The sequence below is a fragment of the Chroicocephalus ridibundus genome, chromosome 7, assembly GCF_963924245.1.
Source record: "Chroicocephalus ridibundus chromosome 7, bChrRid1.1, whole genome shotgun sequence".
In the NCBI taxonomy this organism is placed as follows: Eukaryota; Metazoa; Chordata; class Aves; order Charadriiformes; family Laridae; genus Chroicocephalus; species Chroicocephalus ridibundus.
In genome coordinates, this window is record NC_086290.1 from 7,198,147 (window position 1) to 7,223,394 (window position 25,248).

Genomic DNA, 25,248 nt, shown 5'->3' on the forward strand with positions numbered 1-25,248 from the left:
GATCCAGCCACTTCCATCACGCGAGGAACGCCGCGGCACTGGAGCCACCACACCAAAGCCCCTTTCTGAAGTCCCCAGTACACAAACCTCTTCTTTCAGCAGGATTTTTCCACCAGTGAAACTCTGTTTTTCCTTCATGTACTTCATTTAAGTATTTACTTACCCCCTTCAGTTCCATTTCCCCTTAAAACATCTCAAAAGCGGAGGGGGTAAACAACTATTTTAGCCCTTATATTGCTCTATAAACAATATGTTTAATTAGGTAAAGTTACAGCATATCAATGGATTCTAGGTATAAATGAATATTAGATTTCTTTCCTTTTATTTAATTAGTCTCATTAACCTCAAGAATTTTAATTAACTTTACTGAAATCAACACAGTCTGCTTATACGAACAGGATTGCTTTGAGAGCTACAATAAGAAATGAAACTCAGTTGTAAGTCTCTAGACTCATTAACAGTGCAAAAAATAATTAGCAATGTCTTGATTTTTTGATATTAGGCAGAACACCTGTGCTATTTATTTTCCTCATTTAGTAAAGCAAAGCAAAATTCCGAGTATTTGTACTGCAGAACACAATTTTGTTGTGCTGGTATGACATTATAGAAGCTATATCAATCAACTGCACGATATAGATCACACATACGGTTCTGCCTTATTGTGGTGTAAATATAATGCAAACTCTATTTACTGTTTCTATTTTATTAGAGCATTGTTAATAATGTATTGATGAACGTTATATTCAGATGTATTTTATATGTTCCTCACACCAGTCCTTCAGGAAAAATATTTGCAGAAAACTAAATTAGAATAACCGAGGAGCTACAGCAAAAAAATCTACCCCACTAAAAGCATGCATTTTGCTTGGATTTACATCAAAAATTAAAAATGGGCTAGTTATTTCTTTCTGTTACATATTAGTATCCCTTTCATAGCAGTGACAGAACGGTAGCTGGAGAATTAGGCCTGACATGAAATTCTTTTCAAAGCTGCCTGTTCCATACGCTAGCTGAAAATGTCTTCACATGACTTGTCTTGTAACTGCAAATAATCGCTATCAGCTTTTCTTCAAATACCTCTTAGGTGTGACCTGGCCAGAACTGCTCCTCATGCAGAAGACTTTCCTTGTCTGTATTCCCACGCCGCAAGTGGCCTCTCCGCTCCAATTAACGGTCGCATTGAGCGCGGTTACCAGCGCGTCTTCAGAGCAGGAGCTCCAGGGAGAAGCTTCCCAGAAGAAATGCACGCACGGGTGATCATTACAGGCACGGTGCTCCTGAAGGGCTCGGTCAGGAGGACAGGCTTTTCCACCTGAAAAGGGTCAAGAGAACATCATATTTTATCTTGTTGCATGTGGAAAAATGGAAAAATATTAAAAAAAAAGTTAGGTTTGCTTAATATCTTTTTCCCCCCCCATTTAAAATAAATAAATAAATAAAGCTAAAATAAAGCTGTTGACCTTTATGGCTGCAATAACAACCTTCTAAAATATTGTTTCCCCATTAAACTAGCCTTGCATAAAATTGTATTCCAACGCATAATGGAAACAGAAACAGGCAAAGTATATTTCTGAGTTACCTTATTGATACTCCTACACACAGCCAAGTTGATTCCATTTAAATGCCAGTATCACTCAGCAAACATGCAATTAGGTTTAAAGACAAATTAAGCATTATTTTTATGTTCATCCTCCTTGCTAATTTCCCAAGGAGGAACATCTCTTTTTAATATTTGGACTCTATTCACGCGTTGCCTTAAAGAGCTGAGCTGGAGAGGGTGCTGAACCGTACTGATAGAGGAACGTATCAAATGATACCCACACCCGCAAATCAAGGGGGGAAAGCCTGAAAGACAGGTTTTGAGTATGAAGAATTTCCTTTTCTGAAGCAGCATCCTTCAAATTGGTGTCCAAAGATTTTGCTAAGCTACTGCACTTTGTCAACAATTTGTAATAAGTCTACCAAGTGCAGGAGTTTGAACAGCCACCCCAGAAGCTTTACCACTCCAGCCAGCAGCCTGAATTTATCCCATAAAAGCAGCAGATGCTCGTAGCTCAAAAGCTAAGGAGTAATGTGGTGAAATTGTAACAGTAAGCGTCGTCGTTTTAGGAAGAAAAAAGTAAAAATTACTAAAATCAAAACCATTCTCTTCCAGGAGGGAGAATCTGGCAGCTCACGGCCAAAGTGCTGCAGGTTTTGAAAGAACTGAAGCGTTGGGGTCAGATACCACAAGGTTCAGAGCACCTTTATGCCCTAACTGAAATCAACATGAGATGAAGGTATATTGCTCCTCAGAGGGATGCCTATCGCCTTGTAGGACTGAGCCTTCTCAAATAAGGTGTGACCCCAAATGGCCACAATGAATAGTACTGAGAAAAGAAAGGGACAGAAATTTCTTAGCACGCTGATTTGGATAATCGCGTCACATTGCCGTTATCTTTTCATGAAAATGGACTGTTCCACATAGTGCTCAGTCTCTGAAAGATGCCCAAAGATTTTGACTTGGCAGGAAAAATGCAGACCAGTTATTGCTCTTGTGTGTTTGAGCACGTGTAAAAGGAAAAAAAAAAAAAAAAGTATCAAGGAAACAGCAAAATGTCTGGTCCATTAAGAAAAAATAAAAAGAAAAAGAAAAGATTTAACCCAAATGTTGAGCTTCACAGGGAAAAATTAAGGTGGGTTGGATTTTTTTTTTCAAGAATAGCCACGGTAAGGAAGCTCTCCTAAACAAGGGAGAGTAATAACAAGGCAGTTTTAACTTAAGATAATAAGAAATAGCACATGGTCCATCCAACCTAGCAGTCTGCCTGCAAAACCGCAAGCAAGAGATGCTGTTTATAAAAAGCACAAAAGCCTGGCCACCTTCTGCAGTTCATTGGCAACTTTTGTACATGGAAAGCAGGGCAGCACATCACTGCCTAGCCATTCTAATAGCCGTTTACAGACTTTTTACGGACCTGATGTTCATCAGTTCCTCTAATCCTGCTGAGACTGCCTCCCTCCACAGTCTCCTCTTGCACCAAGTTTCACAAGTTTGTTGTGTAAAGAAATATCTTTTAAAACCCGATTTAAACCAAGCCCCTCTAGCTTCATCGGTAGCCTCCTGGTTATCGTGTTCTGGGATCGGGTGAAAAGCTTGGAGAAGAGGACCCAAGGGTTTGAGCTGGTCGGCCTGTGAGATGGCTTCCAAAGGTCCTCAGGCAGCAGAGCCACAGCTAACACTGCCTCAAGTTGACAAAGGACAAACAAAATGTCACTCGCAAAGGTAGCAGAGGTCTGTAGAAGTTGGTGGCTCAGCTGTGAGCTGAGTATGGAAGTTCCAGAGAAAATATAATATTGCCTTAGTATTGCAGTGATAATGGTATTACACCCACTTCCACTCCCCACAAATTCCAATCAATCACCATTTATCTGTATGCAGATGTGTGACTCTGCAGAGCAAACCATTGTACTCATTGCTAAAGATGTACAGAAGAAGTCAGGGCGTTAGATTTTAATAGTTACTTATTCCTTCTCGAGGAACTTAAAAGTATTCAGTTCAAAGCACGTCATTTTTCGTTTAGCATGTTTCAGGCCGAGATGACTGAGCTTACGTACTTCATTTCTTCAAGAATTTACTTCTTCAACACTTTACTTTCATAATTCCATGTTTGTCTTTTATTTGCATTTCAGCCCCTCCATGGAAAACACGAAGCCAACTTTATTTTTCATTTTAATTATTCTTTAGCCTATAGACTTTTTTAGTAGTAGTTATTATCCTTCAGTCGACAATTATACAGCAGTTTTCATCCTGAAGGGTCCCAATTTTCTTTGCAAGTGCTTATCAGGATGTTTATGTGAATACAGACCATTCACATGGGTAAGGGTGTGCAAGATCAAGTCCTTACTTTGCCCCAGAAACAGTGGGTGGCTTTAGTAAGAATTCACAAAATAGCACTTAACAGAGCTTGTCCGAGACTAGATTTGCATCTGAAAGTGTTTCGCTGCTGCATTAGCTGCACATAGTGCTGACAACAGTAGATATTCCCGTTGTGTCAACAAGGCTTTAGACCTGTTCACGTTTTATGAATTTTTATGCACCAGATGCGATACTTTTTAAATCCTGTGTGATAAACCAACACATAAATGAATTACCATACGTGTAACTGTGGTTAGAAGACTACACTTCTTGATATGAAATAGTTTGTGTAAATAATTGTATCACTGATGTTGATATGTAAAATCATCCAGACAGGCGATGTGTCCATGAAGAGCCAGGGAAAATTATATATAGTCATCAAGAGCTATTTACTTACTCCAGTGGAAAAACAAGGTCAATACATTCTAGGTCTGCATTAATAAAATAAACAGGTCCTTTTCTATTAACTCATTTTTCACAGCTCATTGTTCTTTTCCAAATTGCTACTGATATGTTCCTATATAAAGACACTCACACGATGAATTTGTGTCATGCAGCAATTTCATCAGTACAGGATGGAGCTCTCCTGAAGTAAATTCTCACCCAGACCGGCCCTCAATACGCAGTAATTCATAGGCTGAGGTAAATAATTTTGAACTGTGACAGAATTTCTCTAAGTGATGCATGCATTAACTCAAGCCCATAAAGATCTGTCACTCACTAGGCATAAAGTACAGACACGGAGTATTATTCCTCATTGCTACAGTGTTGGGATTAGCTCTGATCTAAACACGGCTTGGCTGAGGAACGCAAGTCAACTCACGAAACGAACAAGCAGAGATCAACCCAAAATGTTTACCACTCACCCTCAGCTGGAAGGGCCAAGATGGACCTGGTCCTGCTTTGACTGCCCTCAGCATTTTTACTGGAGCATGAATGGGAACATGAGGACCACGGGGACCACTCACTGATGACACAGTCTGTTGCACAAGGAACTTCACAAGCCACAACTTCAGGACGGGGAAGGTCTGAGCAGAGGTGATGTGGTACTTCTTCACCTGGAGCAAACAAAAGAAGACAGACGTGGAAGAAGGCTCAGCTTGGTTCAAAATCCACGGTCTGCATCAAACAGACTAACTTTATGTCAATAAATGCCTCCCTGCCCACGGAGAAATATACTACAAAAGAGCACATGGTTAGGCTTTAGGCTTGAAAGTGTAATACTTGAACAACTAACTTAAGTATTTCTTCAGAAAAGCAAAAAAGAAAAAAAAAGTGTTTCAGGTTTTGTGTGCGATGACATTGAGGTTCTGGAGCGTGTTCAGAAAAGAGCAACGAAGCTGGTGAGAGGTTTAGAGCACGAGTCTTCTGAGGAGCGGCTGAGGGAGCTGGGGTTGTTCAGCCTGGAGAAAAGGAGCCTGGGGGGAGACCTTCTCGCTCTCTACAACTGCCTGAACGGAGGTTGTAGTGAGGTGGGGTCAGTCTCTTCTCCCAAGTAACAAGCGATACGATCTCAAGTTGCACCAGGGGAGGTTTAGATTGGATATTAGGAAAAATTTCTTCACAAAAGGGTTATCAAGCATTGGAACAGGCTGCCCAGGGAAGTGGTGGAATCACCAGAGGGACATGGTTTAGGGGTGACTTGGCAATATTAGGTTAACAGGTGGACTTGATGATCTTAAAGGTCTCTTCCAACCAAAACGATTCTATGATTCTGGCTGCAGTCCACTTTATAAAGCAGTCAAGCACCAGGAATGAGAAAATTCAATCAATAAAAAGCTGTAATATCAATTATCAACAGAATTGATGATAATTGCCCCATATTTTCCATCAGTCTCCACTTACAGAACCTGTTTTCCACAATACAAATTGTGCAGGTCCCCCAAGGAAGACAATATCCTTCTGCCTGTAGGCCAGAGAAGCGTCCGGTAGGTGTTTTGGTCATTCTCCTGCAATCTCAGCTCTGACTCTGCTTCTCACCCAAAAACTAGGAGATCCAAACTAATGGATCTGTTGGACCACCCCCATCCAAGCAAGAAATACCAAGGGACCCGGACCAAAGTGTACCTCCTGATGCGAAGCATCTTTCCAAAACCGCTTTCAACAAGGCAGCAGGACAATGGGGGTGGTGGAGAAAAACCTACCAACCAAAACAACAGCTGGCAGAAGCAGCAAAACAAAGCACACAAGGGATGTCATGTGGAGTGCAACACATGGAACTATTGCTTTTAAAAAGCAAAATAACATATTAATTTATTTTTAAACTAACAAATGAGATGTCCAGTAATTTTATTAATTGCATAGAATTTATGAGGACATTATAATTCTTAAATTTATAAAACATAACTCTCTTAGTACTGAATTACACATAATGTCTTAGAAATCTAATTCAAGTGATGAACAGACGTGACTGACTGTTACACTATTCTCTTGTTTAGTCTTCCTAGACCCTCATGAATCTCTAGCTACAAATCCGACATTTCTGGAAGCTCAAATCTACCTGTTTACAAACAACAAGCTCACACTGAACGTTACCTCCCCTTTTGCCCTTATAATAGCTACAAAGCTCTCCTTCCAGGTTTCTTTGATTATGAACCTAGGAAAAAACATAATGACTATCCAGGCTCAATTACACGCAGGGAAAACAAAAAAAAATTAAAATTAATAATAGTAACAACTGGCTCTTTCACCTCACGCTCCAGCAACGTGCTCCGTAACAAGGCGGCCCAGCATGCAATTATAACTAGGAGGGTAGAGAACTGTACTGCTTCTGCAAGGCAACGCGTGTTCAAGTGAGTAAATAAGAGAGGCAGGCTGCTAGCGAGAGTGCATAAAGCTGTCAACGGCACGGCGGTGTTATCCGCAGTTGCATCCCTAAATGAAGACAGGCTCATCGCCCTCGAGGCACAAATAAAACTTTTCAAGCATATTATGAGAAGTAACGGAGAATCTAGCAGGCAATCAGACTGCAAGATATGTTTAAAAATACTTTATTTGTATACTCCCTTTCCCTTGCGCTCGGCTATGCTCATGAGGAAAGGCTCCGATATGCCCAGTCTTTGTACCACTATTTTAAGTTTACTCAATAAGAAAAAGGAGACGAATGCCCTCCCTACAGACAGCCCCCATCCTTTGGTACTGAATTTGGCACCCCTGCAAACCAATCTTAATCCATCATTCACTTTGACTAGCCTATTATCACCACTGCTGCTTTGGATGCTCACATAATGCTGAGAACCATCTTTAGAAAAAACAATGTAAAAACCGTAAATAAACCTGTAAGCCTTTTTCCAGCTGTCTCCTCGAGTCATTTTAGCATCAAAATCCCTGCTAACATTTTGACAGCTCGTCTGTACAGCAGCAGAGAACACGAGGGCATCCTGCGGAGACTTGATTTGAGGAGCAATGGTACAGTAGCATCAAGAGATTATATGCTTTGGGGAAGTAGAGTAAAACATCTGTCCTCCTCTCCCATCACTGACACTTACAGGGAAGCGGGGGAACAGCCAGCAACAGGCTTCTGAACGAGAAGGGATGAGATGGGACACCGGCCCTGCAAGGGTGTCCCCCTCCCCTCCATCCGTGCAAGAGGTTATCTTCATTACATATGGACTTTATGGCAAGGGAGTGCCACGAAGTTCACCAAATTCTGCATTTAGTCCAACTTTTCCACCAATTAGGTAGCTGCAGAGATGTAAGCACTGGAGAGAACTCTACTTGCTGAAAGCCATGGGAGCCCTTCCACTGATTTAATCTGACTTTACAAAGTCCAAGCGACTCCACTTGGAAGATGGTTCAAAATACTTGGGTCTCCTTTGGGGTGGCTTCCTCCACCCATGAGTACAGATGCCACAGATTTTCAAGTGACCACCCTGTGGGGGAGGGAAAGGAAAGGAGCAAAACGCACTTTCCACTTCTTCCCTCCGTGATTTCTTTTCACGCTGGATTTACAGCAGGTGACAGCAACAGTAACACTGCGAACAGAGGCTGCAATTCATGGTTCCTCAGCAAAGAAAGGAAGCTTTGAGGCTTTTTATAGAGTTTACCACCCGGTGCACGAAGGTACAATTCAACACTCACTTTGATTTACTTTATAGCTCTATTCGCTGTGTTCAGGTTTAATTACTGGCTTGTATTACTGCGGAGGGGAAACGTTCTTCTGTACCAGCTGCCTGGCAGAGAATTCTCAGAAAACTACCATATACTACAAAGGGAGGCAATAATCTTTCATTTTCCATGAAAAATACTAGTACTGGATACATCTGAAGTGTGCTTTATGCATTGTCACAGATTTACAGGGAATATTAAATTCTCCTGCGCTTCCAAATTGTCCACCCAGTACCTTGAAGGTGTAATTCTTATCTCAGATATTCTGAATAATCTTTCTAGAGAAGGCTTTCTCCCTCTCTCAATAAGACTAATGCCTTTAAGCACCTAAATTATGCATCTGAATGCAATATGAATTCCTCTCCAAGTATGTATTTAGATCTCAAGACAAAGCATCTGAAATCAGCCCTGGAGAGCAGTGGGGTTGGGGATCACAGCAGAAGGGTGCCAGTCTTGATGAGAGCCATCTTTCCTTCAGGAAAAACAGGGAAAAGGACAGCACTGACCCTGACAGCTACAACTTTGCTCCCTGTTAGAATTTTTTAGATGAGAACTGATGACGTTGCTCTGAAGTTCATCTTGTGGTAACCAGGAATTAAACCCAGATGGCAATTCAGGGACCCAGTCTCCCCTGGTCAGAGCCCGGAGCAGCTCCCTCTTGATGGGAAACTGGTTCCCCTCTGCAACTTGCTGTAACGTTGGAATAAACTGAGAGCATTGTTCATCCAGTCATCAGTAAACTGAGACAACCAAGGCGCAAGGACAGAAGACGTTTTCAAAGAAAGAAAACGAAAAGTAAAAAAAGGTCTTAGGATTTGTGGGGTCCTCTAGTTAGCTTGGACCGGATCCAACGCATCCAATCCAACCTACCCCAGAGGTTACCACCGCTGTCTTTGTTGGCTTTCTTCGGATATGACTTGCTCATTTCATCTTTTTGTCCCCCCTCGACACTGTGCAAGTGCCCAGAAGCAGTCTCAAGGAATTACGTTTGCTCCGAAGAGTGGTTTTTCTGCTGTAACGCTAAACAGTACAAATCCACAGCTGTTACTGAGACACCACTGGAGACGTGGTTAGGATGGTGACTAAGCAACTGAACAGTTTCATCCTAATGTTTGAGGACATATGGTGAAAACTAAGTGGGGCTCAGACTGGGGTGAACCTTGGGAAGTCCTTTCTATCCTTAGGGTAACCACAAACAACTACCGCTCATACAACTGCACATGGAAAGCGCTGCCTGTAAAGCAGAACTCAGACCTACATTTTACAAAGACTTATTTACAAAGAGTTATAATAGCTATAAATAGCTATTAATTGATTAATGCTAGTTATGATCAGCACAGCATCTTGAAAATATTCCTCTTTTTGACTTACTCGGTACAAAGAAATATAACAGGGCTATGAGTCAAGGGGAAATTATTTTCTATATTATGAAACATTTTAATGTTTCAAAGCTTTCAAATTTTTATATTCCATATTACAAAAAAATCCAGATCTTTCAAAAACATTTTAAAAAGCTGGGGGCGGGGGGAAGAGAGAGCAAGAGGATAATTACATGTATGCGGCTTTTAGCCATCACCTGAGAGGCAAAACACACAACATCTAACCTCTGATCTACATCAGAATTGAACCAGCATCTCCAGCATCCCAGGAGCCACAGTGTTCCCTCTCACATGCTCTTTATTTCATGTTTTAAGCAGAGTTTTTGTTCTCAGCCTTGCTGAATGTCTGCTTTCCTAAAAAAAAAAAAAAAAAAAAAAGTTGAGAAAAATGATAGAATCATAGAATGCCTTGGGTTGGAAGGGACCTTAAAGACCATCCAGTTCCAACCCCCTGCCCTGGGCAGGGACACCTCCCACCAGACCAGGTTGCTCAAAGCCCCATCCAGCCTGGCCTTGAACACCTCCAGGGATGGGGCAGCCACAACTTCCCTGGGCAACCTGTTCCAGTGTCTCACCACCCTCAGAGTGAAAAATTTCTTCCTGATATCTAATCCAAATGTTAGCTTTCTATTCAAAATGTTTTATTGCTAACATCCTGACCACCTCTAATGACTTTTTTTCAGCTGATTGCCTCGTACTTGAATAGTATAGTAATTAAAGCTAAACACACAAGATATGTTCTACAGATAATATTTTCGGTACAGGAAAGATTGAATCCATCTTCTTCCAAAGTTAGGGTGTAATAATTGCAAAACAGAAGATGAGAATGGCATTTTTGTAAATATATTTGCTAATAAAGTTGACCATTACCTCATGTATTGGTCCCTAATTTGAATTCTGTAACAAGGTAACTAAGAAGCCACATGGAGAAGTACAATTCTGAGAGGAATTTTTAATTCGCTTTAAAAGCAAATTAAAGTCTTCCCAACAAGGGATGACACAGAAGCCTTCTTGAACTAAAGAGCTTGTTTTTTCAGCTATTTAATTCATTTCTTATTGTCTTTTCCATCTTAGAAGGAGAAGCCGCTCCCCACAGCCCTGACTAGTGCACTCCAACTGCGAGGCAGTGAATCAACAGGAAAGTTTCATTGTCAATCAGTTCAGTCTTAAACTGCATCTGTCCACTTTACACAATGCCTTGGAGCTCCGGCCCATGAGTCTCATTCTTCCCAGCGACCTGTGTCCCCATCTCCTATGATACAGTTTAATTACTCCTGCCACAGACACCCCCCTCCTGGCTCAGGGAAAAGGGAATCTCTACTGGATGGGTTACAACTGAAGCAACAAAAATACAAATCCCATCAGGCAGCAGGAATTGAAAGATCAACTCAATAACAAACCAAGTATCCTCCCTTTTGACGCTCACCACTACACCACCTTCGTTTTTTAAGAGGAAAATTTGAAAAATCACTTTGAAATTTTCCGATTTGCGCACGTGTGTGGAGCCTTGAGCCACCTCCATGGTGCGGAAAGGCTCAAGGAATTGCAGTTCGGACCGTTCTGCATTGCTACACCTTCACGTTCAGGAAATTTATTTTTTGCACAAATGACTGCTGCAAAAACGCTGCATATTTAATGACAATTACCAGTTTGACATCAATATTTCTCCTTGTAGCATTTCAAATTATTCAGTGGAAATAATGAAGCTGTCATCTAAAATACTACATGTATCGTAAAATTTTATGTACCACTTAAATCTCAGAAAAGAATGACAATAAACTTTGATTAAATACTTGCCTGTAACAGAGTAAGATGTCAACAGACAGTAGTAAATTCAGAAGAATTCCTATTGACCGTATGCCAGTTTGCTAACAGCAATTGCATTCAGAGAAAGCAGTCTGCTGACAATATCTTGGTCTAGGCATCTCATCAGCTAATGACAACGTTACATTTAAAAGCAATAACAATCAAACTACAACAATAGGAGAAATTTCTTATAACCATTTTGAATGTCTTCACCTCATCACAACATCACAGATTATTTTTTTTCCCCTGTTGCATGAGCAGCTTTAGAGATACTTTAAAGCATCCAGGGCCTGCCATGCTCAGTCGTCACCGGGAGACCAATGTCACACTTCGCTGAAATCCCTGGCTCCTGGTTGACTTTTCTTAATGCCAGTCAACAGGTAAGAACATCGGAGAAGAGCGGTGTCAGTTTGTCAGGGAAAGCAGTGGCGTATGGAATAAATTTAATTGCAGTGGTCCATCACTATTATCCGAGCCCCACAGCCGAGAAGAGGAACGCAATGGCAATGAAGACGAATGGAGGTGAAGATCCATCATGAAACAAGATGAAGCAGCGAAGAAGAACAAGCCACTCACAATGGAAAAGAGGAAATAAACACAAATACAACCAGGATCATTCTCAGAAAAAAAAAAAAAAACAAAATAGATGAGACAGTCATCGAGGATTTGAGTCAAACGACTTAACTAAAATGCAACTATGAAAACCAACGCAATTGAATACGGAAAAAACATTTTTTAACCACACAATGCACAATGAAGAAAAAGGGAAAAACAACTCAGGGGAATAAGGAAAATAAGATGAAAAAGTATGAAAAAATGGCAGAGGGAATGAGAATAAATGTGAAAAAGAAACAGTATGTCTGGAAACACGTTACGAAATCACCATAGTTTTGCCCAGATCCCTGCATCGCTGGCCACGATTGTGTCCTTTACCTATGTCCAAGTGATCATTACAGAGGTTATGAGAAAAAGATGATGAAGACTACAGAAAAAAAGTGATCTCTCTTTCCTTCCCATACACCCTCTGTTGCACTTTGGACTGTTTACCCTCTTTGTCTATGTAGATGCACATAAGAAAATTGATTTGTGACTCTAAAGAAGCTCCAAGAAAGTGAGCACAGGGGGAGGCACGTCAGCGAGCGGCTGCCAAGCCTGCAGAGAGCCTCCCAGTACCCCTCTGCGGAGTATTACACAGCAGCTACCAGTCTCAAGGTTAAAAAAAAAAAAAAAAAAAAAAAATACAGCTGCATGAGGTTACCTACACAAGAGATTGGCTCCGATGTATTTCCTATCCCACACAGAAAGACAAGTAGTCATTTAAAGGAATTTGCGACACATTCACCTGCTGGGCTTGGGTATAAAAGCAGAATTAATTCCACCTTGCGGCTGTTTGCACAAGCCCTCCTGAATTAAGAGAAATTGCTCACATGGCAGCTGAAAGTAAACATGGGTTCACTCTATTCCCAGAGAAGAGCACAGAAATTCAGGCTGCTGTTCCTAATAATTAACATAGCCCAGCAATCTGAAAACATAAAGGATAAGAACTAAACATAATCCATATTAGTGTTCTGGGGTTTTTTTCCCCCCTCTCTCTCTTTGCAATTTTTTCTTTTTTCTCCATTATCCCTCCTCATTATAAATGAGGGAATCTACACAGGTGGGTTGATCAAGACTGATTGCAATTAAGATTTATTGTTAAAATTGGTGCTGTGGTGTAATTGAAACAGGTGTCCCTCCATTTTCGTCTCTGTAGTGCTTTGTTCCAAATGCTAATCAACACAAAATACTGTAGAAACCAATTACGCAAATAAGTCAAATGTATTAACAACATTATAAAATATACATATCTTTCCAAAACTTTAAGAAAAAAACCAATTATGAGTAGACTTGTTTACTCCAACGGTGTATAGTGTCCACTTCAACTTACATATCTGTGCAGTGGGGCGGAACAACTTTAGTGGAGGAATTCAAGCATATTAATTTAGAATAAAGAAGGTGGCATTCTATTCCCACTGCATCACAGCCGTAAATTTCTAAACATTCCATTTTTGCAGACTTAAGATGCCATCTTTAATCTAAAACCTCAAAAAAAACCCCAAAAAAACTATAAGGGAGATATTACGACGGGCAAACTACAGTAACGGCACTCTCATACAGTAAGTGACCCCAAAAGGAAGAGTTGTGTGTGCACGCATGGAAAGGTGCAAGGCTTTTATACCTACTGGTTTGGTTATTATGATTTTGGTTCTGATTATGCGACTCTTAGGAATGCCGTACCTTGCTGGCGTGCTCATAGCCATCAAATGGCCATGACTAACTGTTACCCAAGCAATATTCCCCAAATAAGTCAGCAATTTCCCGTACTTTGGGAATAACAGACTCTTTCTCTTCTAGCCCCAGAAATCGCCCCACGAGTGAGTTTATATTAACGTAAGACACTGCAAAATTGTAAACAACGGTGCGGCAGATGAGGTTTATCTAAGTTGGCAAAAGTCTTGTTTTCAGATACAGTGAATGCTAATGATAATAAATAATTGCAAAGACCATCTGGACTCTTTGAAAAACATCTTTCTCCAAGTCTGCAATTGAATCTCTACAAAAAGAGGATCAATGCAAAAGAAAATGAAAACAGTAAATTAAAATTAGATTTATGCCAACTACTTAAAACTAAGTGCTCATTTAGAAGCAGTTAACACAGCAATGTGCTGTAGTTCAGATGCAGAGTCTGGCCTAATCCCATAAAGCAACTCTGAGAGCTTCCACGGTCTTCCACGAAACGCTCAGAATTTGCGGAACCGAATACTAGGCTATTTTTATTTTTATTATTACTACTAACGGCAGTAGTTTCTTTCCCAATTTTGTCTCTAATTGATCCACAAAACACAGAACACAGTGGTATTAAGATGTCCTATTCGATAGCTTTAAAAAAAAAAAAAAACCCACAATCACAATAAAGAAGAAAATACTCCCAGTAACATAGATGATCATCGGTCAAGGGTCTAAAGGAATGACTGAAATCTGTTCTTGACAAAAGCACTGCAAATTGCAAACCATGATCTTTGGTTACCGAGTACAATTTCTTAGTGTGCACGCCAGTTTTGCCAAGTATCAACTCCGCATCTAAACTGCATAAGGCATTCTTCAGATGGGTTAAGTTACTTCTGGCTAACGTAGCCTGACCTACGCTTGAACCATTTTTACATAATAAAGTTGTGAATTTCAGAAGGTGTGTTTAATTTCCACTGTATTTTGCATAGATCATTTAGCGCTTAAAGTGGGGATAAATCAAATGTAGGAAACACAATATTAATAATATTTTCTGCGTGCTTCCACTTTGCCCATGAGGTGGAACTTTAATTCCATCGTTAATAACGATGCCTGCATTTTCAGTCGGCCGTGCATCATTCCTCTAGTGCCATTTAAAGTGCATTTGGTCTCTAAACTGCTCCGCCCTCTGGAACTGGTTCACTGATTATATCGTAACAGCCGCCTCCGCCTGCTTACAACTCGGCTACGACGGCATCAACAGAGGCATTTAAAAGCAGGAATCACTCATGATGACCTAAAACATGGAAGGCTTATTTAGAAAAGTTTTCTGTTATTTTCTGTCTCCGGAAAGCGCACACAGATTTAAAGTTTGCAGTTGTTCTTTGGGGGAAAAAAAAAAATAAATATTAAAAATCTATCACTTTTTCCCTTATTCAGAGTCCAGAATGTCTCAGAATGATTAAAAAAAAAAAGAAGTAAAAAAAATCTAAAAGCTAGCATCTGTGACTACACTTTTTACTGGGGCAGGGAGGGGGGGAAAACCAACATCGTTTCCAATGAGGATTTCCAAGAGGAAAAGTCTCCCCATAAGCAGCGAAGGACCTTAGTTTTGCGTACTGTAATTAAAAGGTGACAAATAACAGATTTGCTAGTGAATCAGAAAAAGACAGACTGATGTGCAATACTCCTCAGAAGCCTTGAGACGCAACTTTGCCCGGAGCTTGCTCTCGATGTTGCTGGTCCGGCCAAGGCGGCAGGCTCCCCTTCCCTTTGTCGCGGCTCATGAAACCATTTCTCATGAAGCGCTCGCTCTTTCTCTGGGGTTCGGATGGAGACGGATACTGCTGCTCCAATGGTTGCACACCAAGGTGAAGCATCCTCGTGGCGTTGGCCGGCTTTATCATCCCGACCTGGGAAATGGGGTGTTGCCAGCAGAGCAGCATCCGCCCGGAGAGGAACACGGCGTCCCCAGGAGGTCTCTGCGCGGTGGGGTACGCTGACCCTCCACCTCCGCGTCCCTCCAGAGTTCGAACACACGGACGGGGTTTGGCCATGGCAGCCGAGTTTGGATTCTGGCACAGCCCGAGCCGGGCCATTGTTATCAAACAAGACTCTGCCCCCCTTCCTTAAAAGCAAAATAAGGCGCATATGTACCTGCAGCTTCCAATTTTTTTCCAAATGGAGTGGGGAAGCTAAAACCTGAAGGCTGTATTAAAAACACTAAGAACGGCCATTGCCCATGCTTTGGTCGTGTCCTCAGGTACACCAGAAAGACAAGAGAGGAAGATGACAGAGGACAAAGTAAAGGGATGGTAAGTGGAGAAAACACAGGGGAAGGGAAGATCATTATCTTTGATATCAGAATTTCATCAAGCTGGGGCTTTCTCGGAGATGCCGAAGCCGGGACTGTATGCTGAGCTGGCAGTTCAGACAAACGGTGTTCGCCGAGTTCATAGGCACCCGCGCCAGCAGCTGCCCTCCCGCGCTGACCCACTCCTCACTTGCTCCAAAGCAGAAAAAAAAAAAAAAAAAAAAAAAAAAAAAAAAAAAAAAGAGCCTGGATAGATACCAACCAGTCATTCCCTAACAGGTTTTCCAGCTCCTGTTGGAGAACTACTATTTTAACTTTGCTGCTAGATTAAAGGAAAACAGAGAATCAGGAAACGAAATAAAATGAATGTCCCCCCCCCCCCAGCCCCTTTTTAAACACCCCGAAGTGTCAAGGTTGTCAGGAGGCATTTGAACGCACTTTTCAAATATAAGAGCTGAGAGAGAAAAACTGGAGAATATCTGGATAAAATTTGGTTTTCTACCACTAAATTTCTTCGTGTGAAAAAAGCAATAACCTCTCCGCAACTTAGAAAATATTTCTGTTCTGATTATTCAGCTATTAAAATGGGAAAGTGTCATTTTATGACAATTGCTTTCGGCAGGAGATATTTTACACTTATATTCTCAAGGAATATGCACATAAGGAAGAACAATATTAAAACCTTCAGCGTTAATCTGTATTTTCAAAGCTAAGCACATTTTGACAAACTTTCTAATAGACACTGTTCAAAATTCATAACATATATGACCATGATTACATTACTCTAATTTATTTTTTCTCCTCTCATGCGCAGCAATAAAATTTTACCTTTGAACTTATATTTATTATAACTTTTACTCTACGGAGGGCATGCAGGCACAGAAATATAATAAAGCTCGGCTAATTCCATACATTATTGAAATCCTAACACTGAAAATGGTATCTTACTGTCTTCATGCATACTTAAAATTTCAATTCAAAACCCATTTCATTAAAAGGGCTGGTTAAGCAACAGCATATGCTTATTTTAAGTTTGTGGATTAATGTAGCAGAATTATATTTTATATATTCAGAAAAAAGTAGGTAATACTAGTGGTTTGTTTAGGTGTTGTAAGCAAAAGCTTGATAGATGCTAAATAATTGAGTGCTCCATCCATCAGACACCTAAGCATTGTAAAACTGTAGGGAAGGGAAGTGCCGGAGAATAACCTTTGCTTATCCGCGGGCTGACGTTAACTGGGTCTAATTCCAGTGGTAAAAATTCCATTGACTTCACCAAACTGGGAAGTGTAGAGCTATGGAAGAATAGCTTCAAATGAAATGAAGCACAAGCAGGTGAGAGAAGAGAAGGAATTTAGACCATGAAGATCAGGGGTCACCACATAACACCAACGACACCTGGTCAACGAAAACATCACGCCTGGCATACAAGATGAATTCTGTCCGTCTCTTAACTTGGTTGATACGCTACTAAATGATACGGCAATCCAAGTCAGCAAGGGAGCAGCTCATGCAATCAAATACATGACAAAGTGCAAAAGTTGACTGAAACTGCAAGCATAATATTGGCACAACCTCCCTTCTCTTCACAAAGGTCACCTCGCACATTAGCTCCAGCTTCATTGATTAGCAGCTGAGATAACGGCCGCTCACACGCACCTCGGAGTCATTGGGAAAAAAGACAAGGGGACGACTTTCTGCATGCAATGTCCTCATCGCATTTCTGATAATTGTTCAATCGTAGATAAGGTACAAATAGTGAAAAAGCAGCAGAACAGACTACTCCGAAAATGCAACGGAACCAGCTTAACAACCTTTACGTTTGGCACTGAGGCATCAAAAATGATAGCTATTTTTACTGCTGTAATTCCATGGCTGAGAGTCAGAAGAATTGCATTTTTCTTCCCTGTTCCATGATGTTTGATGCCTCCTCATGCCATAGGAACAGATCACCGCACCGCGGCCAGCTTGCGGAACGCCCGCAGGACCAAACACCTGAGCACTTGAAGACACGCTGCCAGAAATGGTCCAAACCGGGCTCCGAAACCCAGCACAGGGTCTGTCACCCCCATCCTCCTGACGGCAGACTATGCCAGCTTGACTTCCACGGGCATCCATACAATCACACCAGGGGAGTTTGGAAACTCAACAGCCATGACTGCTGTCAGCCCCTGACTTGAGCTCCTCTAATTGCAAACCTCTGAGGTGCACCAACCTCGTGATCCTTCCAGAGCATCTAGAAGGTTCCCACCACATCTATGTCCCTAACACAGGCCTACAGGCCACCGCTGAGGACTAAGCCTGAGACTTTCATATCAAGTGAACTGCAGTAAAAATCCTCTCCCTGCCAGTCAGCAGCGGTCGGATACATCCTCCCGAGCTGGCTGCAAGAGAGAAATGCAAGGGAATAAATACACTGAGCCAATTAAGCTTTTTGACCACAAAATACCAGACCAGGCTGGGGAAACCTGTGAGGGCCATATTTTAACTCCAGCACAGAGATGTTATCAAGTTGCCACACTGGAGGATTTCCCAGAGTTTAGTAGGACTCAGTGCATGGTATCAAGCTCTTGCAGGCTCAGTCGATCAAATTTAGGCTACTTCTGTGCCATGGCAAGCCCAGACGGGACAAGGCAAACCTCATCTTCGCTTGAGTTCCCAGCAACAAGCAGCGAGGCAGGGACCAGTTTACCGTAGCGGGCTATGATGCTGTCTCCTACATTATGGTGAACTTTCAAGATCAGCTATCCCAGCTGCAGAGCCTGAATTTAACAAAATCCCTCAGAAATTTGGTCCCGACCACGTTTGGTTTAGAAAGGAACGCTCACTTGTTAGAAAGTAAGGGGAAGGGTTTTCCTTTGCAACTAGGTAAACAGAGCAAGCTGTCTACCTGCTCTCAAGCAGTTAGTTGAAATGTATTCCACTGCAGATTTTAAAGTCACCTCACTGGCAACGTAACCTCCCGACATATTGAAAACCAGCAGGAAGTGTTGAATTAATACACATACGCTAACAAGTGCTCCTACAACCACCAATGTTTAATGTAGTTTTTCACCGGCTGACACCCCACCCCACGCCTGCTACCTGGTTTCCAAGCCTTGAGACAGGGGAAGAACTAGAGGGAAACGGCTGTAAAGCAGGGAACCGCAGAAAAGCAGTCAGAGGGAAGAGTCTCCGGAGAAATCCCGGAGCAGAACACCATCAGAAGAGGCAAGGCAGATAATGTTAACATCTGGACGGGGATGGAAGAGGGAGAGAAGGGAGTTAAGGTGGGCACCAGGGAAGTCTGCCTCTATATTCAGGAATCGCGGGGCTACCTTTCGGTGATGTGTAGAACACTTCCCAGCAATATATGATGTTACCGCTTATGTGCTGTGTATACAAAGAGATGCAAACAAAATGAGTTTTCAGAGAGCGTGTAATACTGGCTGACTGCACCGGATAAGTTATTACGTACCAACCGACTGCTGGAAAAAGGAACTTTTACACACCTTTGGGGTCTTACCCATATATCTTAATGTTCTGGACCATGACAAATGATTGGATAACAACTCTTACTCCCCTTGTCACCATCCATCTTCTTAGGAGGCTTATTTCTTCAAATCCTGATGATGAACCTCTGTAGTCACTTATCTGAGCAGCGAAAATTTATTGCCTTTACTAGAAAATGAAATTCTCCTCCAGGAGAACTGCAATGGACACAAAAGGGCAAATTCCCACCCTGGAGTACGTGGAATCTTTTTTTTCTCTTCAGCGGGAACTATATACATTTATCCCATGTCAGAATTTGGACCAAAGGGTTATCTCCTGTGTTAATAAGAATGGCTGATTTCCAATTAAATAAGCTTACCGATTGGAGAGATGCCCTAATGAGAGAAAAGGATGAGGCCCCACACTAATCCTGCTTTCAGTGCACATATTTAGCAGGGCTGCCAAAGCAGAGTCTCCAAAATACTTACTAATTACATTGGACTGCCTCCAGCCCCTGTCGCTGGCAGGGAACGGGCAAAGTTTGCAAGGAACCAAGCCACTGAGTTCAAAGATGATATTATTATTTTGGGAAAGCCTTGAAGGAGTCAAGAGACAAGAGGACTGTGGAATAAAGTGCTGTGGGGCTGATTTGGACAGAAAATGCTGCTGTAGCCCGTGGCCTTCATGAGCAGCTGTATAAAAATATTCTGGCACAGCTGGGAGCAGCTCCCCAATGGAAAGATGCAAAAGTGCAGACTAGCACTAACTCCGCGGCACTCGTGTTGGACATGCTGTCTCCAGCAGTTACTGGAACCTGTAGCAGAGACCGAAGTATAAAAAGAAGAAAAACCGTAGGGCAGAAGTCTATGAGTTCAGCTGAAAAAATCCATATGTGCCGCCTTTTCTTGTGTCTTCAATGGCAAGAGTTGGTACCCCAAGAGTGGTTGTTCCCAACGCAGGGAGAGCCCAAACTAACACCAAAGGACAGCCGAGGGATCCAAACGTACATCACTGAAGAAAATCAACTTTCTGCTTTTGTCTGGTCCACTATGAGAATTAGCGAATCTGTGCAAGGCGCATGTGACCCTCAGAAAAAGCAGTACTAAGAACAGTCTTTCCAGACTTCGTATCAAGTTGCACAGTCAGCCATTAATTAGCTCGGAGTTAAAAACCTCCATTCCAGCTCCACAGTACAAGAAGGGCTGAAAGAACTGCAGGTGCCCAGAGTGACACCATAAATATTGATCACAGCCCTTGTTCCACTTCATTAGCCATGAAGCGAGCAATGGTCCTCAAGGGAGAGGAAACGGCAGATTCAATTTTAATCAAACGGCCATACTAAAATGCAAACCTCGTGGAATATTATTTTAATTATTGCTCTTGACTCATGCCAATTGCAGCCTATTAAAAAAAATTAAAAAAATTAAAAAAAAAAAAAAAAAAGAGAGAGATGTTTCTGGACAGAGAGCCAAAACCTTCAGCTGCCAGCGAGGTGCAACTACGCTACGCGAAGCAGCCCTCTGTAATGACACCCAAGTGAGCTCTGCAACCAGAAAAAGCAGTTTTCCAGCCCAGCACCTCACCCTGGGCTCGTTAGAACCACAGTTCATTAACCAGCCCAAACTTCGTGCTACCGCAGCTATAGTGTTTCCGAGATACAAACTGGTCTCTGGCAATGAAGGGACCATACAGACGTATTAGCTTATTCAGACCGACCCACGTAGTACAGTACATAAACCCTAGACCATTTAACCTTCAAAATATATGCCTGGGAACGTTGCCAGTGAATATTTGAAAGGGATTACAGGAAATGTATTAGTTGTCACTGAAAATGAAAATATGGATTTCAATTGAAACTCTATACAAGGGGGAGTTTTTCCCCCCAAATCCGTTAGTCTAGCAGCCGTGCTGAACGAAGGGAAAATTGTACAGCTAGCTCAGACTACAGAGGGCAAGCTGATGTACTTTTAAAGCTACATTTTTATCTACCGAAATAAAACATTTTACTTTTTTGTTTTTCTACTTTAATCAGAATAGAACCTCATTAAATGACAGTGTGTGAAAAGAACATATAAACTAGAAAGAAAATATAAAAACTTTCTGAATAAATTAATGTTTATTGCTTTTAGACTTTGATATTCTGGTCTTTACTACTTAAATGCAGTTTAAATGTATTACTTGCCACGGCCTTCGCGTTAAACCCAGTAAGTCTGCAATTTGCGATAAAATTCCTTATCTCTCCCTTTCTGAACCTACGCAAAGATCCAAGGTTAATTTGCAGATAATATGACTTCGTGAAATAATTATCTTAGTCTATAGTACTTAAAACAGCTACATTCAAGAAAGGTATTTTTAAAAATGAAGCTGGCACGGCTGCGGGATGGAGGCTGCTCCTCCCCAGCACGCATCCCCACGCCGCAGCATCTCCAGTAGGGTGCAGAGTCTGGGTACCCCGAGCCTGGAGCAGCCGCCCGTGGGTCCCGCTCGCCCGGGAGGCAGGACGGGGATGCTCCATGCCCAGGGCACAGACCTCCCTGCGGTGGGGAGGGAAGGGGATCCGTCCCCGTGCAACCTTGCCCTCCAAAGCCCCCAAACACCAACAGCAAGGCAGCCTGCCTTCCTCTTCGCAACCCCAGCGCTTGCTGAAAAATTGCTCTCTTGAGCCAGTCTTTCTCATCCTGCTAATTTTTTCCAAAACCTCCTCCTATCAAACTATACAAATATATTCATTTAGTAAACATCCCATTAACCAGGTCAGCATACAGTATTCACAACTTATTACAGAGCAGCACCACATCAGTCACAGAAGCAATTATGCAATTGTAAAGCAGACAACTCACTTTAATCTTAATATGGGGCTGGGGATGTACACGCCAATGTTCATTCACACGACTCATTCATTTCCAAGTATTGTACACCATTTGTTTCACCCTCCCTTACGCAGCACTCTCATGTATTTTGATTTGTACGCTTTGTGGACTGTCAGAAAATATGAGCTCAGTGCTTCACCCTTCACATAAGGGATTTTGTTACTGAATTTAAAGTTGTTTCTAAGCTTCTGTCACCCAGGTGAGGGAAGAAGCCGGGCTAGATATTCAGAATCAAGACGTAAATACGCGTTTATCTCATACAAAAGCAGAAAGAAAAAAAAAATCCTTCCAGAACTATTTAAAATAGGTGGTGGTGGAGAATAGAAATCAGAGCTAAGATTATGGGATGCTATAGTTACAATAGGGGGGAAAAAAAGTGGCTTTTAAAATCGCAGCTTTATTTGAAGGCATGCATTTATTTAAACATCTTGGGAAAACAGGCTGCCATATAATATTAATAAACAAGAATAAGCTCTGTCAACCACATGCAGTACCACAGACATTTTGAAGACCTAAATAAATAACGTATCAGAAAACCTGGCCTAGCCTGAATTAATGCTGTGGAATTATTTTCCTGGGATTTAAGTCATATATAGCATTAAAAGTAAAGGCCTTAAGATACTCATTGATAGGCAAGAAAGTGCTGTCTTTAGATCTATGCATGCCCAGGGAGCACTCTGCTAAATTTACAGTCTCAGAGAGTTTCCGAGAGAGTTACCAAATCAGTCAGCTTTATTTGTAAACACCACAAAAAAGAACAAAACACCCTCTTGGCTCCAGTCTCCTTTGACACAGCACTAAGCATTCAACAAAACAGTGCTGACTTTGTATGAAACTTGGGAAATCTGGTGAAACTAGGGGGGAAACTCTTGCTATTTTAAATTTAATGGGAATTTTGCATCTGGTAATAAGGAATGGAATTTGAATTTACAAGATCATCTTGGTTTCTACAATGTATTACGGGCAGCCAAGACCCATCTCCCACCTGCTGCAAGGACAGATGGAGCCACTTCTATAGAATTGCCCAAGACTCTATTGTTACGTTCTTGAGGACTTACCAGTCCTGCTGGGTCATCGCATTTTCACTACAAAAAAAGACCTGGTATTTTATACCTCTTGCACAATTGGCGGTAATGAATGGAAACAACCCCCAAATCAGGGACAGACTTAGGTGCAGTGCCACAGGAGATGTGGCAAGGGAGCGCAGGTAGACCTCACGCCACCTGAAAGTGACTTTGTCCCTCCAGCAAAGCGCCCTGGGTTCATCCAGTCCCAGCAAACTCCCTACTCGCTTGCTAGGGGCAGGTAAATATTCTCGCTTCTTCCAGAAAAGTCACATTTCAAACTACATCCGTCTCCCACTGGACACAGTGCCTGAATCCCCACGGACACCACCAGCCACAGGACCAAGCCAGGAAATAACTTTGTGTGATTATTTTTCCCTCCTCTGTGATATGAAAGGAAAAAGCACTGCTTTCTGCTTGCGTAGCTGCTGACCCAGTCCACATGGACGTGTTGAATCGTTCATCTTGCTTCTCCTTCTTTCCTCTTGCTGGGCTCGGTAATTACTGGGTCAATGTGAGGGTTCATTGGTAGTGGCACCATCAGGCAAGCGATGGCAAAATATAGACCACAGCTGCCAGAAAGGAACTGAACAAATTCATGCTTACAGTCCGATTCCCGCATCGCCACAGGAATTTTTAAATAACACATCTGTTTTAAGCACCGTGGTAAAAGGATACACTAAACTCATACAGCATGGGGAGACAAGGCGTCAAAATTGGAAAATGCATCCCAACAATACAGGATGATTCAGTTTCTAAAGAAACTCCACCTCATATATATGTTCTCTTCAAAAGCTCTGCTCTGACATTTGCAAACTGCCTGAAGATAAGAACTGAACAGGCTGTTTATTTAAAAAAGGAGCTATGAAATATCTTACCCCGTTACTTGTTTAACTCTTCTAAACAAAGGCAGTACCTAATTTGAGACAATTACAAACCCGCTTCATACCGACAGAAAGAAAAACACCGAACAATGGAATTTTAAATTGTTTTCAATCTCCTCGAAGAGCTAATCTTTCGCGATTCACTAATTCACATTCACTCCAGCGTTTCACAAAAGCTACCATTTATTAAATATGAGATTCAATTCACAGATAAACAAATGCAATAATGTAACCTACACTTAAAGTAATAGCTTGGCTTCAAAGTTTAGGGGGAATTAGGAGTTTTCCCTTTTTATGGCTGCTCTTAGCATTATTTCTTGTCACAACTTCAGAGCCCAAGTCCTGTAATCGAGGGCCTCTGAACTCGTGTTTCCAGACAAGCCAGGATCTGTGTGAGGATCGAATCCCATCCCACAGAGCGCCCGGAATTCAGTGGGAAATCTGCCAAGAGGAGGATGTTAAAGAGCATTTAGGAGCCGCATCCCAGGGTCGTTTTCCCTGCTCTGCAATTTCTCTAGCATTTCACCACACGTTCTCTTTCCATTACGGCCACCTGACTAATCACAAATTGCTGCCTAATGAAGAGCACTGGCATTACAATACTTAATTAGAATTAAGAGGAAGATTTACTTTAAAAACCTGACAGACCAATATGCTCCAGAGCCAATCTCGGTAGTGCAGAACTAGCCCAAAGTTTCCATGTCCTGAATTCTTAATTAAAAGTTTGTCAAAACTTCTTATTTTAAAGAGGGGAACCTTCCCCTCCAGCATCCATTAACCCCAAAACAAGTGACTAAATTCGTTTTTAATCAGCTCTACTTCATAAACGGCTTGATAAAAAGCAACTCAAAGAAAGGCCAACACTTATCTTTAATTTCCACTCAACAGCCTTCAAAACTACTGTATAAAGGTGGCTCTCACAATCATTCCCGTCCAGCACCCAACGTGCAGCACCGAAGGAATTTCAGCTTCAGAAAAAGCCTTCTGTAGGGTCACCCAGCAGGAAAGGATTAAATTACAGAAAAAAAAAAAAAAACAAACCCAAAAAAAAAACCAAGCCCTTCTTTTTTCCTCCACTACAAGGGCTGTGGTCAGAGATCAATGTGAGAAGCTCTCGGTTGAAGTTAGGGTCGAATTATTCCCTTACAGAAACCTCAGGAGAAAGTGCCTGCTGACCCCCCAGCCCGGCA

At 41.9% G+C, this 25,248-nt stretch overlaps 1 protein-coding gene across 7 annotated transcripts in view; it reads right to left on the minus strand.

Moving 5' to 3' along the window:
• THSD7B (thrombospondin type 1 domain containing 7B) overlaps positions 1-25,248 on the minus strand; it is a 329,550-nt gene that overhangs the window by 146,469 nt on the left and 157,833 nt on the right. For all 7 annotated transcript variants that reach the window (XR_010071985.1, XM_063341430.1, XM_063341432.1 and 4 more), the window contains 2 exons: positions 4,765-4,956; positions 1,078-1,312 (listed from right to left, as the gene is read on the minus strand). Coding sequence is in view for 6 of the 7 variants with exons in the window: in XM_063341430.1 (XP_063197500.1) it covers positions 1,078-1,312; positions 4,765-4,956 (427 nt within the window). In the remaining variant the exon portion in view is untranslated. The remainder of the gene's footprint in view (positions 1-1,077; positions 1,313-4,764; positions 4,957-25,248) is intronic.